This window comes from Notolepis coatsorum (assembly GCF_963971535.1).
Source record: "Notolepis coatsorum genome assembly, chromosome: 20".
Taxonomy (NCBI): Eukaryota; Metazoa; Chordata; class Actinopteri; order Aulopiformes; family Paralepididae; genus Notolepis; species Notolepis coatsorum.
Window position 1 is genome coordinate 35,855,686 of NC_140184.1, and position 15,144 is coordinate 35,870,829.

Sequence of the window (15,144 nt, forward strand, 5' to 3'; positions counted from 1 at the left end):
CTACATTAATAACTAACACAGCTACAGATTTCACATGAATTTCAAAATAAAGGTAATAATATTGTGCTTCACATAGAAGGAAGGTTGTATTTTTCATTATATATCTCAAACCTGTCGTTTTGGCGTATTAGAATCATACAGATGTGTGATGTGATTCGGAGTGAAAAGCCTATTCTCTTTTATTTAAGTAAGAAAGAATAAAAAATGTCTGCTTCACAGTGCCGAGCGCTCCTCCTCAAAACCTCACCCTGGAAGTCCAGAACTCCAAGGTAAGACTCTCTGTAACCATGACGACTAAACCGGAATCTTGGGTCTTTCGCGTTTTTCTCAGACACACACAAACACACTAACCACACACACACACACACACTAACCACACACACACACACACACACACACACACACACACACACTAACCACACACACAGTATATGAAGACATACTTGGACAACATGGTGGTGCAGTGGTTGGCACTGTTTTCCTCACAGCAAGAAAGTCCTTGAGTTTGCATGTTCTCCCCGTATTCACGTGGGTCCAAGGCACTCGTATTAGAACTGGAGTTGGCCCCCGAATTCTCATTGCTCCTAAACACTTGAGTTAAATGAAATTATTCCTGATATATGTAAAAATGTATTTGGCAAATAAAGAAATTCTGCTCAGACAAGCATTTAAACACCTGCACGAACACACACACACACACGCACACACGCACGCTCGCACAGACACACATGAGTGATCAGATGGATAGCCCCGAGGCCAGATACCTGGATCTTTCCTTGGGATTAGCTGTGTCAGAGGCCTGAAGACCCAGCAGGCTGGGAGGGTATTTTATGTTGAACCCTCCATTGATCTTGTCATCGACTAGAGACTCCTAGTCTGTCAGAACACTTTAGTCTCTCTATCACTCCATCTCTATCTGACAAAGAGACCTGCGGCTCAGCTCCCGAATGCATACTCAAAGAGCTGGCCTAGGAGTAAGCACTTGGAATGCATACTCAAAGAGCTGGCCTAGGAGTAAGCACTTGGAATGCATACTCAAAGCGCTGGCCTAGGAGTAAGCACTTGGAATGCATACTCAAAGAGCTGGCCTAGGAGTAAGCACTTGGAATGCATACTCAAAGAGCTGGCCTAGGAGTAAGCACTTGGAATGCATACTCAAAGCGCTGGCCTAGGAGTAAGCACTTGGAATGCATACTCAAAGAGCTACCCATGGAACTAAAATGGAGGGTAAAATGTGAGGAACAAATTGTAAAGCGCTTTGGATAAAAGCGCTATATAAATGCAGCCATTTACCATGACAAAAGACAGGATTGACACTCAATAGAGTAGGACCACAAGACACTAGGAATATACAACAGATGATCCAGTATGACATAGGACAGTAGACATGTTATGACACAAAGACTATACAGCCGACAATATAGTAAGACATAGAACAGTTGACCCCTTGACCTTTGCCTGATGGTGCCACCATCAGGCAAAATCCTCCATTTTCAAATGAGCATATCTCCTGACCCGTTAGTAGCCATACAGTCACAATACAGTGAAAGTAATGGCGAAATGGGGAGATTGTTATGCCTTGGCAGAGGTCTTCTTTTTTTGTGGCAGATTCTGCCATAGATATAGACACTAGATGGCTCAAGGCGGAGTCTCCCGCGTAGTCCACCGGCGGCCATCTTGCTTGAGTGGACTACTGCTTTAATGTGATGATCTGCACAAACGATGAGCTGTATGTGTATGTCACTGGAATTTCCCTGTGAGGGATCAATAAAAGATATCCTTATCCTTATCCTTAAACATAAATACTCTCGCTGAAATCTTGATGGATTCACATCTATGGATTCTGCAGTCTCCTGGGCAGAATTTGAAACGGTTTGGATATTCAATGTGATTCTTTCAGCTGAACATGGTTTTCTATTTGGGCTCCTCGTTTGGACCATGTATCACAACAGGTTATTGAGCTAAATAAATGCTAGTCTAGGGGCTGCATGTCTGTATAACGTATAAGCTAGTTGATATGTATGTCGAGCACAATTTTAGGCCGACTATATCTCCATAAACGCGCCAACTCAAAACTGAAAACTGTAAAACTACTGCTATGCTCGGCATTCATGGTACGTTTAATAAGAGGTATTTTTCTTTTATTTATTACGTGATTTATTTTGATAACTGATTCAATGTATTAATTCATAAAAACTGATGAGCATTCAAAGCCAGGCAAGTGATACATTAAGGACAAAATTATATTTCATTGGCATTTTTCCATCACAGATGTGAGTCTATTGCTTTATAGCAATTTAGTTAACCGTTAATAACATTGGTGACCGGTTAGAAAGAATTGTCAAAGTTGCCATCCCTAATTGGGACATGTATGTATAGATGGTTTCAACTTGACAACATATACATTCTAAATTGACTCGAGTTTATTTCCTGTTGCAGTGTTTGCTAATATTAACACAAAATAAACTGGGGTTCAAACTGTTACCTAGCTAAATAATTCCACAGAACCCGTCTGTAGGAGTAAAATGAAGTACACACACTGGATAGTATGAGAGAAATCATAGCCAATTATGTTTTTGACCCACAAAAATTCCAGCTCAGAGATTTAGGCCTAGATTCCATTTAATTCAAAACAAGAAACACAATAATTAGTTCCATTACTAGTTTAAATGTTACTACTATCCCCTGTGATATCCAAAATGCAGTTATTTCCAAGGATATGAAGGAGGAGAGATAAAGGCAACACTGGTTGGAACCAAGAGAGTGCACTAAAACAAATGGAAATAGTTAACACACACTTTAACACAGTGCTTCTCAAACTTTTTCTGTCAGGCCCCCCTTTGGCGGACCAAAATATTTTGGGCCCCCCCCCCCCCCCCCTCGCCCCAACAAAATAGTCATGAAATGGGCCATGTTTAAATTAATTGAAATAACACCAATATCGTGACCTTTCAAATTGGCCCTATATTTTGTTTTCAGAGCTGTCATGGATGAAAAGCCAGCTTCACACAGATACTGTATGTGGTGCTGAATGGTATCAACTAGGGCTGACCTTCGAAGCTTTTTTTGGCAATCGAAGCTTCGGGGCCGAGCTTCGATTTTAATTCGAAGCTTCGGATTTTTTTTTTTTTTTTTAATCTTATGTTGTGGGACTTGTACAGCACTTTCATAAACTTTGTTGTTTTTAAATGTGCTCTATACATAAAGTGGGTTGGATTAATTAATTAAGTAGCCCCTTTCGTGACTGAGCCAACAAGGTTTCACTCGGCTGTGTGATTTAATTCAAGGTGGATCGCTGTTGTCGTTTGAACAACTTCAGATTTCATGGGAACTACCAATCCCCCAAATCAAGAATGTTTAAGATGAATGAAGTAAGATTTTGATTATTTGAAATATGGCCTGTGTAGACTAAACTATGCACAGAATTATGTCAGTCTACATCTACAAGGTCCGTATTCTACATGGTCCGGCAATGTAGACCTTGTACTGACTCCACTACAGACCAATTATCAGTGAATGTTCATGCATTTTTAAGAAGGGCAACTTCCACAAAAAAACAAAGAACTCACCAAAACATCTCAGTAGCACCTTATCTAAATTGTATTTCCTATTTTGTTTATTCATCCCAGTATCTTTCTTTCTTATGTGTGGAATTCTACAAGGCATGTAGGTGTATATGTATTTGAGGATGATATCCTTCAAACGGGCAATAGTGATGATATAATTTGGGCAGTGCTGAGCTGGGTTACTTTCCTCCAGTGTATTTGTCCCCCGGCCCCACCCAATGGCCCCATGCGCGCGCGGCGCACGCACACACACACACACACACACACACACACACACACACACACACACACACACACACACACACACACACACACACACACACACACACACACACACACACACACACACACACACACACACACACACACACACATTTACATTTAGTCATTTAGCTGACGCTTTTATCCAAAGCGACTTACAAGTTCTGTACGACAAGACAGCAAGAAGGGTACAACTCTTATCAGCTGAGTAACAATGTTTATCAAAGTGTTGCGTGTTACAGTGTAGGTTAGTCACGGTTAGATTTTTTTTTTTTTTTAATCATTTCAGATAATGGTTGAGGAAGTGAGGCTTTAGTCGACGGCGAAAGATTGGACGGGATTCGGCTGTCCTAACTGGGATGGGTAGTTCTCACACACACACACACACACAAATCGAAGTAAAAAAAGAAAATTGAAAAAAAATCGAATGAAGCTTCGAAGCTTCGAAGTATTTAAGACAGCCCTAGTATCAACACCTTAACTGCTGCATCATGAGATACTTGGTGGGCCATGAGATGAGATACTTGGTACTCAGCACCACACTCTGAAACTAGCTCTCTAGGTGGTATCAGATGAGATTTCAAAGAGTTCTTCCCAAGAGTTTGGATGGAGATGTGTCAGGAAGCTTTGTCTCAATGTTGTCTGTAAAGGTTTTTTTTATCCAGAGTAACTTGGTGATCCTTTTCTGTGTTTTATTAAATAATGATTTTCAGATTTTGAGAAATGGTATTTTCATGGAGAACAGTGCAGCTGCAACAGATAGCACTTTAGTGAACATTTTCTGGAATGTATAAAAAAAAAATTTTTTTAAATAAATCTCAAGGCCCCCCCTGTCATGCCTCTGCGCCCCCCACTTTGAGAAACACTGCTTTAACAGATCTAATGTGCGTGTGTGGTATTCAGGATTTTGTGTGTCAGTGCGACAATGGGGTAGCGTTAATTAACTCCTCTCCCATGCTGAGTTACCTCTCTCTCTCTCTCTCTCTCCCTCTCTCACACACACACACACACGCGCGCGCACACACACACACACACACACACCCCAGGCTCTCAACGGTGCTCAGCAGGCCCGCCAAACCAAGGACATGCATTTATCTCTCTAAAAACTCTGTTACTCTACAGGGAAACCCCCCTCCTATGCACACACACACACATGTATACACACACACATACACACAACATACATACTTGGTTTGCTCCATGGTGAGGAGGAGTTTCAACTCACAATTATTTTTGTTCAAATATCTAAATGTATCATGTATAACATACATTTAATTTGTCTGGTTTTTCTATCCAGGTGGGGGACGCTCCCATTGTGTCTTACCACACTAACAGTGACTGATACACACACACACACACGCACACGCACACACACACAACCACACATTTGTGTCAGGAAAATGCCCTTGATGGGGACTTCTGAGAAACTGCATGGGACATAATTATACACACTGTTCTATTCCCTGGTAGGGGTCTGTCTGCCCGTGGGGACCTTGATTTGTGTGTACTTGTGAGTGGGATAGGGTCCCCGCCAGGTCCCACTGCCATAGACAAATTTGTGTACACACACAGGCTGCTTTTGTATATAATAATTTGTTCTTAATTGCTTGCCTGGATAAATAAAGGTTATCCACTTTATCTTTTTTTATTACTTAACGTGGTTTGAAGTGATCTGCCATGCACACAATCTGCCCATTTCACATTCTAATTATCTCTCTCAACACGACAATACACGTATCGTTACCAGATGTAGGGCTGGGCGATATAACGATAATTATCGCGATATATTTTAATAATCGATCTAAAAAAAACTATATAAAAAAAATTATATCGGGGGGAATTTTTTTTTTTATTTTTTTTTAAACCCAGACAGTGGACAGGCTTGTCTTTCTTGCCTGCAACTTAAAGTAATGGCTTTGCTTGTCCAAATGACAATACTGACCAAATTGAGATTTTTTTTTCTCTTGTCCATTTATTTTGTTTGCTTTCTAATGTAAAATACAGTTTGAAACCGTCTGTACACAGTAGGCTGTGTGCTAGCAGAGCTAGTCTCCAGTCACGAGTCACGGTGCACATGTGCGGTGGTTTGTCCACCAAAAAAGCGCCAAAAGATAGAAAAGAAACTAGCAGAGCCAGAACTGTTCAACTCCCCTGGAGTCACAGCCAGCAGAGAAGCCTGTTTACTTTCGCTTTCAAACCAGCTGCAGCCTGAGAACTGGAGTGTTGTGTGAGGGGATGTAACACTAAAGATGGCGGCAACGACAAAGAATTGCTGCAAAATAAACATACATCTGTTTAAAAAAAGATAAAAGTATTATAATAATAAAACACTTTTTTTTAATACTTATAACAATATCGATAATTATCGATATCGCGTGATATATTGTTATCGATATCGTTATCACAATATCATTTTTGGCCACATCGCCCAGCCCTAACCAGATGACATCCGTACAACATAGGCCAGGGGTTCCCAAACTTTTCAGGCCGCGACCCAAAAATAACGGGGTCAGAGAGCCGCGACCCTCACTATTATAGGAGGTAAAAAAAAAATAAAAGAATTTAATATATATATTATATATATATAGATGCGACTTCGGGTTATCAGCGACTTCGGGTTATTGAGAAGCGCTATATAAATTAAATGAATTATTATTATTATTATATATATATATTTTTTTTAATAAATGGAAATGTATGGTTGAAACATGCACACGTTCAAACGCACACACACTAATAAGCATTGGAGGCTTTTAACCAGGGCCGGACTGGGGAAATCATTCTGGCCAGGAAATATAGTGCAAAATATAGCCCCAGTCAGGCCACTTTTTAAGCAGGGGGTCTGGGGTTACAAAGACTTCATTTCCTGCATTCTGGTGCAGGCATTTTTTTTATTTGTACCCCTTTAAATGCCAGTGTTTGTAATGGCATCACAAATTATTGTTAAAAAAACAGGCTAGCATATGTATGATTAGCAACAACACTGATTTTGATGGATTTTCAGTTTTTTTTGTAATGTCAGATTGAAAATAATACAATCTTTTATTCAACTTCAGCCCTGATCATAACACCACATATTAATTTTATAATTCTAACCCTTTAAATGCCAGTGTGTGTGATGGCATATATTTGCAATATATCAAATGCAAAGTAGATTTTTCTGGGGGGGATTATTACAGGCTAGCATGTCTCAATGATTAGCAACAACAGTTTTTTGTAAGGGTCCCGCCTCCACCAATCACATGCGGCTCCTTTTGTGTGTGTGTGTGAGAGCAAGAGAGAGAGAGAGAGAGCGAGAGAGAGAGATAGTTCTCCAACTTGTGTGAGTTGCAGTGATCTCCTGGTTGTTCCCCACCTAGGTTATCTAACTATTGCTCTGTTGCAACTAGAAACACTGTCCTGGCCTGCTTCTAAGTTCAGTGGCCTGACTGCAATTTTTGCAAGGCTACACACAGCGATCATCCATGAGTTAACAATGCTGCTCATCATCACACAACAATGCTTGCTAATGCATCTAAATGTGCCTGCATAACTGTAATTTACTCATCATTAGTAGCAAGTTGCAACACCATTAGTGCAGGGATCTCTCCATGACCCTGATTGACCTGAAGGCAGACTGCAGGGATCTCTCCATGGTCCTGCAGAGAAAATACTCTGTTTTCAATCTGTATATGCATGGACAGGGGCATTGGCCATGATGTTCACATTTTACAACAGCTCAGTTTCAGCCGGCCACACAAAGTGTTTTAAAAAAATCTCTACCCTGGAAGGTGTTTTTGAAACGTTTTTTTTTCTTGTTTTTATGTGGATGGGAGGCCAAAACGCAGAGAAAATACAACATTTTCAAAACGATCCGTATACATGTATCCTCTCCCTCTGTGTGTGTGTGTCTCTCTCTCTCTCTCTCTCTCTCTCTCTCTCTCTCTCTCTCTCTCTCTCTCTCTCTCTCTCTCTCTCTCTCTCTCTCTCTCTCCTTGCTCATTCGCTTATTATCTCCTCATGTGTTCACTTCATTTAAGGTTTTTTACACATTCACCCTATAAAATGAATACAAAATAATATACACACTCACACAGAAGCACTACTGATGACTGAGAAGGAGGAAGGAGAGGCAGGTGAAGTATGAGATGGTGTTGATGGCTGACGGAGCAGTAAGCCACAGAGACACATTAAGCTAAACACCTACACAAAGGGATGTTTGAATGTGTGATCTCTTACCTGTACCAGTAAACAAGGTCACCTTTTTATAGGTGTGAAGCCAAAAGCACCAGAGGCACCATATGGTTCCGAGCTGGGCCAAACACGGCTGTTTCCATGTGAGAGCGGGTTGTGATGGTTTGGTGGCCTTATATTGAGCCTGGTTTCATTCCTCTCATGGCCTCATTTTACCCCCTTCCCCAGAGCATCATGGTCCGGTGGCAGCCCCCACCTCCCGGCAGCAAGAACGGGGAGATCGCCAGCTACAAAATCCGCTACCGGAAAGGCACGCGGAAGAGTGAGACTGCTGAGACCACTGGAGGCACCCAGCTCTACCAGCTCATCCATGGTAATCTGGCTCAACTAGGGCAGCCATTGTTTACATTACAAATACTTGCATTATGTATCATAAGTAATTGTTAATGTTGCTGAATTCTTAACCACACTTAATTTGCTAGATAGTTTGTCATGTTGCGTTCTTCTAACATTTCGGTCTGTATGGCGGTAGGTTGTCTGACTGGCTTTAGTATTATTTAAACATCTAGGTCTTGAGGCCATAGCCTACGTCTAGCCAGCTGCTTTGATTCCAGTCTGCCTGGAGTGCCGTAAACAAAGTCAGCGTCACTGTCAGGGGCGGGGCTAGGGGGTGGCTACTTGGGCTCAAGCCCCAAATGTTTTCTGAAAAGCCCAGAATCTATTTTCAAAAAAAAAATATATATATATACTTTTTTTTTTTTTTTTTTTTTTTTTTTTTTACAATTAATCATTGTTACATGAAAATATGTTTGCACCAGATTTAGCAGAAGCTAATTTCCATCTGTAGTCTATCCAGCTGCTAACTGTATTTTAGTGAGTTAAGTCTTGGTGTTATGGTAGACTCAGACCTAAGCTTTAAATCACAATCAACAAGTTGACAAAAACATAATTTTTCCACCTTAGAAACATAGCTAAAGTACGGCCATTTATAAATCAAAAGGACGCTGAAAACCAGATTCATGCCTTTATCTCAAGCCGACTCGACTACTGTAATGCACTCCTTACCGGCCTCCCGAAAAAATACGATGATAACTATTTTATTGCAATGCACTATTGCATTATTTTATTCTATTTTACTAACTATTTTATTGCACTGCACTATTTTACTTTGTATCAGTGATAATCAAACCGTAAACAAAGATGCATATTAACACTTTCAGCGCCAGATGGCGCTGTTTACTGTTACTGTTGAAAGGCCAGCGCCTTTTAACATGGGGATACGTGGCTGTGTTTGCAGGCCTAAAGCTATATTATATATTATAGCTATGGATCTAATAATATAGTCGATTGTCATTGAGTTTCTTCCGGTCAAGATGCAAAAAACAGATAATTTTTCCATCCATACATTTCCATTTTATACCGTCGTGAATATGAGTGTAGTTTCAGGGTGGTCTGGTGTCATTTCCAAAATGACGGACACCAAGCCACATCGTTTCAAATGGAGTGCAATAGCGGCCGCAAGGTGTTAGGCGGCGGTATTGAACTTTTGAGATCTCAGACGCATCCCCAGTGATAACACAGGCTGCCGGCATGTCTTTATGAATGGAAATATCGAATAGAAGAAACAACGATGAAAACCCGACTATACTCTGGTTTTCGGGGGTCCTGGCGCTCAACGTTCGGCGAGTTAACCCTAGATCTTAGATCCTAATATGAAAAACGATGTGATTTAATGTTCTGTCTTACCTTGACTTTGTCTATTTTACTGCTATCTATTTTATGCTTTATGTCTGCACTTTATGCATTGCTTTTGATCTGCCAATGTTGTGCTCATTTTATGCCTGTCTTTTTGTACTGCTGTGAAGCACTTTGAGCTGAAATTCTTGTATGAAAGGTGCTATACAAACAGTGTATTATTATTATTATTATTATTATTATTATTATTATTATTATTATTATTATTATTATTATTATTATTATTATTATTATTATTATAAATTATTATAGTTTGCTTCATTAATTAAAGGGTGTGAATTTAAGTGTTCTCTAGTGCCTTTTGTCCGCTTTAAGGTGGTGGTATAAGTTAAAGGTTGTGGTGTCGAAGTAAAAAAATCTGTGCCCGCTATCGCGGGCACCTATCTGGGCTGAGCCCCGGATCTCCTACAATCCTAAATCCGCCCCTGGTCTCTGTGCCTAATTATTTTAGACGGATATAATACACTCACCTACAACTCAACATCTCCCCAAACTCCCATCCCTTCCCAACGTTGATGATACAAAAGCCACCAGAGATGCTCTGTGATTGAGATTAATATTAAATGTTGTCTCAGCAACTTTTCAGTGGCCTGGCCTCACGCTGTGTGCCGCATCAAAGAGAATACACACTTGAAAGTACATTCTGGAGGAGATTCTGGGGGGTGAAACGGTGGGGGTGTTTATTGGTTCAAAGGCATTTTGGAGGGAAGATGTTGTAGCCTTGGAGGCACAAGTGATTAGGCAGACCTCGGAAGTTACCCTTGAGGGTGGCCCAGAATAGTGGGAGAGAGAAAGAAAAGATGATGGGATTAGCATGTAGGCTACAAACAGGGACCAATACAACCCTGATGAAATCTTTCATTGCAAATTAGCACAGCCACACGTTGCTTATTGTCAGCAGGCGTTCCCGCCACTTTTAAATTCCAAAACCGGCCCGCGGCATCCAAAACAGTTGTTTCCCAGGCTGGCGGGGGTTAGCTAGTAAGATGATTCCAACTACAGTTTTTTTGTAGCACTTGCAATATAGTTTCGTTATTTCCTTCCTGCTCGAACACACTTTGCTTTTAAAGCATCCATATGTACATTTCCTTGGGCTGACACATAATCAATGGTAAAGAAAGTACGTTTCAATCACCTCCGTGATATTGAATCTAGGAGGAAGTTAATTGCACCACCACCACAAACTCTGCTTGATCTCTCCCCAGGCAGGCGTATAGATTTTATCCTCAATCTTGCAGAGAAATATTAGTCACCTCGTTGAAATATTTGTGCCTTCAAATATTTATTGTATCTGCGTGCCCAAGTCCCTACTTGTGTGGCGGAGTGAGTAATGCAGAGCCAGTCAATAACAGGGTAGAGAGAGAGAAGAGTGAGTCTGTACGCAGCAGAAACTTTGACTGCAAGGCAAGCCCCAAGCAGTAGCAAGTCACAACATCAGCTTCATAACTTTTTGTGAAAGTTCAATGCTCACACAAAACATGCGGCCAATATTGTGGATATTACTGTATCACAATCAGTCTAGAACAGTGGTTCTTGCATTGTTGTTTGGTATAATCCAGGATTCTGTAGTTGAACAGAAAACAGTGGAGAAAGTGAAACACATGTTCACAATAGTCACTCCTATATCGGACTTGGCAGAGTTCAATGAGAAGGGACAGCAATGTGTTCAGCTGTGGTTGAACCACATCTAGCCAAGCCTTTGTCTTGTGGACACGACAAGAAGAAGACTCCTATATGTTCTCTTAACTTCTAGTCAATAAAATGGTCAAATTAAATGACTTTGACCCATGAATGATGAATAAATGAATGACTCATTTTTCTGAGGACCTCCTGGAAGCCCCCGGACCCCACGTAGAGAACCACTGGTCTAGAACGTGGAAATGTAGACTCTCCCTGCTTGTTAATTGCACAGCCCTGAGGTTGAATCCCATCTTGGACCATTGTGCCCTCTGCTTCAACTTCCTGTTGTATGCTTCCATCCCCCGTCCTGTAATTTGAGGGTAAATATTGTGTGGAATACCGGTACTACTTTTATAAAAGCACAAATAGTCCTGTTTTATTTCCTGGTTCCAGTTTTGGTTATTTACTTGCTATTGAGTCTAAATTGCTAACGATTATTCATGTGTTTGTGTGTGTTCCCAGGTCTGGAGCGTGGGACGGAGTACACATTCAGAGTGTCTGCCATCACAGTCAATGGCACTGGACCAGCCACTGAATGGACCACTGCAGAGACCTTCGAGAGTGACCTGGATGGTAACACATTGATTGATTGATTGATTGATTGATTGATTGATTGATTGATTGAAAACTTTATTAACAGATTGCAGAATGGGTACAATACAGTACAGCTCAATACACACAATCGTTAAGGGGATGCAGACCAGAGAAAGACTATCGTCTTGTTACATTACACACTTTATATATTATTATGGCATCCATCCAGTGGAAGAAAGCTGAGCAAGCAAACATGAGTCAATTTAATATCAGCAGGCGTGACACTGGGGCTGTCCCCTCCTAGTCCATTAATGGGCGGGTTTGGTCTTAGTCGACCAAGACTTTTGCCTAGTATCCACTAGCCAGTGTTTAGCCATGGTGTGGCCTCGTCTCCACTAGCCAGGGTTTAGCCATGGTGTGGCCTCGTCTCCACTAGCCAGGGTTTAGCCATGGTGTGGCCTCGTCTCCACTAGCCAGGGTTTAGCCATGGTGTGGCCTCGTCTCCACTAGCCAGGGTTTAGCCATGGTGTGGCCTCGTCTCCACTAGCCAGGGTTTAGCCATGGTGTGGCCTCGTCTCCACTAGCCAGGGTTTAGCCATGGTGTGGCCTCATCTCCACTAGCCAGGGTTTAGCCATGTTGTGGCCTAGTCTCCACTAGCCAGGGTTTAGCCATGGTGTGGCCTCGTCTCCACTAGCCAGGGTTTAGCCATGGTGTGGCCTAGTCTCCACTAGCCAGGGTTTAGCCATGGTGTGGCCTAGTCCCCACTAGCCAGGGTTTAGCCATGGTGTGGCCTAGTCTCCACTAGCCAGGGTTTAGCCATGGTGTGGCCTAGTCCCCACTAGCCAGGGTTTAGCCATGTTGTGGCCTAGTCTCCACTAGCCAGGGTTTAGCCGTGGTGGGGCCTGTCTGGCTCACATTGAGCATCTCCATTGACTTTAGAACCTGGCCAAAGCTGGCTGGGACTGTTGTATCATGGTTTAGAAAATAGAGTTTACAAGAAACGCAATGGAGACACAAACCCAACCATACCATACGTCGCTAGACCATGGCTATCCCCAGCCAGGCTGAACATAGCTAATGGAGACAAGCTATTTGTTAGTTGATTAGTCTAATTATTATTTTCCATGCTGAATGAAATATTTTCTGAAAGATTACAAGAAAATCTCTGGTAAGCATGAGATGTCTGCATTATTGCATGTGGGAGACAGAGTTGTCAATTTTCAATCAAACTAAGAATTTCTTAATTTATTTTGCTCTAGCCTCGTCATAAAGTTTTGGTGGTCTGTTATTTAAAGAGCCATTCTCAGATTTTGATCAACCAAGTCAGAACACACTAGAATCAGACTAGTGCCTTGAATACTCTGGCTTCTCCCCGCTTCACCACTTTACCCCCTTGTTCCCCAACCAGAGTCCAGAGTCCCAGACCACCCCAGCTCGCTCCACGTGCGTCCCCTGGTCAACAGCATCGTGGTGAGCTGGACCCCTCCAGAGAACCAGGACATTGTGGTGCGTGGTTACACTATCGGCTATGGCATCGGCAGCCCCCACGCCCAGACCATCAAGGTGGATTATAAGCAGCGCTACTACAGCATCGAGAACCTTGGTAGGAACAATATATATATACAACTACTTATAGAGATGGCTATGTGAAGCAATTTACATGTATTAACTTTCTGGGTTGCCTATAAAGCCTGTAGACTGATTTCTATGTAAAGGACTTGGGATGTTTATGCGCGCTCCTGAATGCCTTGCTCTCTCTCTTCAGCAGCTCAATGGGGAAATGAATGGAGCACAGAATAACAGTGAAATAAAATGTTAAAAAATACCAATTCAGGGTACCATTTTTGAGTACCATTTGCTGGAAGAGGAAACGCTGACATACTGTATAAGCTAGGACAGGCATACCTTACATTACAGGCTAGATCAGACAAGCAGTGCTCTCGTCAAATTGGCTGCTTTTTGTTTACAAGTCAGATTCAGAAGTCATGCTTATTAGTGCTGTGTAGGGTTCAGTGAGTTATTAGTGCTGTGTAGGGTTCAGTGAGTTATTAGTGCTGTGTAGGGTTCAGTGAGTTATTAGTGCTGTGTAGGGTTCAGTGAGTTATTAGTGCTGTGTAGGGTTCAGTGAGTTATTCGTGCTGTGTAGGGTTCAGTGAGTTATTAGTGCTGTGTAGGGTTCAGTGAGTTATTCGTGCTGTGTAGGGTTCAGTGAGTTATTAGTGCTGTGTAGGGTTCAGTGAGTTATTAGTGCTGTGTAGGGTTCAGTGAGTTATTAGTGCTGTGTAGGGTTCAGTGAGAGTTATTAGTGCTGTGTAGGGTTCAGTGAGAGTTATTAGTGCTGTGTAGGGTTCAGTGAGTTATTAGTGCTGTGTAGGGTTCAGTGAGTTATTAGTGCTGTGTAGGGTTCAGTGAGAGTTATTAGTGCTGTGTAGGGTTCAGTGAGTTATTAGTGCTGTGTAGGGTTCAGTGAGTTATTAGTGCTGTGTAGGGTTCAGTGAGTTATTAGTGCTGTGTAGGGTTCAGTGAGTTATTAGTGCTGTGTAGGGTTCAGTGAGTTATTAGTGCTGTGTAGGGTTCAGTGAGTTATTAGTGCTGTGTAGGGTTCAGTGAGAGTTATTAGTGCTGTGTAGGGTTCAGTGAGTTATTAGTGCTGTGTAGGGTTCAGTGAGAGTTATTAGTGCTGTGTAGGGTTCAGTGAGTTATTAGTGCTGTGTAGGGTTCAGTGAGTTATTAGTGCTGTGTAGGGTTCAGTGAGTTATTAGTGCTGTGTAGGGTTCAGTGAGTTATTAGTGCTGTGTAGGGTTCAGTGAGAGTTATTAGTGCTGTGTAGGGTTCAGTGAGAGTTATTAGTGCTGTGTAGGGTTCAGTGAGTTATTAGTGCTGTGTAGGGTTCAGTGAGAGTTATTCGTGCTGTGTAGGGTTCAGTGAGTTATTAGTGCTGTGTAGGGTTCAGTGAGTTATTCGTGCTGTGTAGGGTTCAGTGAGTTATTAGTGCTGTGTAGGGTTCAGTGAGTTATTAGTGCTGTGTAGGGTTCAGTGAGTTATTAGTGCTGTGTAGGGTTCAGTGAGTTATTAGTGCTGTGTAGGGTTCAGTGAGAGTTATTAGTGCTGTGTAGGGTTCAGTGAGTTATTAGTGCTGTGTAGGGTTCAGTGAGAGTTATTAGTGCTGTGTAG

General features: G+C 41.9%; 1 protein-coding gene across 1 annotated transcript in view; it reads left to right on the forward strand.

Moving 5' to 3' along the window:
- neo1a (neogenin 1a) overlaps nucleotides 1-15,144 on the forward strand; it is a 360,480-nt gene that overhangs the window by 283,625 nt on the left and 61,711 nt on the right. The window contains 4 exon segments of the mRNA XM_084337101.1: nucleotides 220-269; nucleotides 8,229-8,373; nucleotides 11,898-12,008; nucleotides 13,379-13,573. Of these exon segments, the coding sequence (XP_084193227.1) occupies nucleotides 220-269; nucleotides 8,229-8,373; nucleotides 11,898-12,008; nucleotides 13,379-13,573 (501 nt within the window).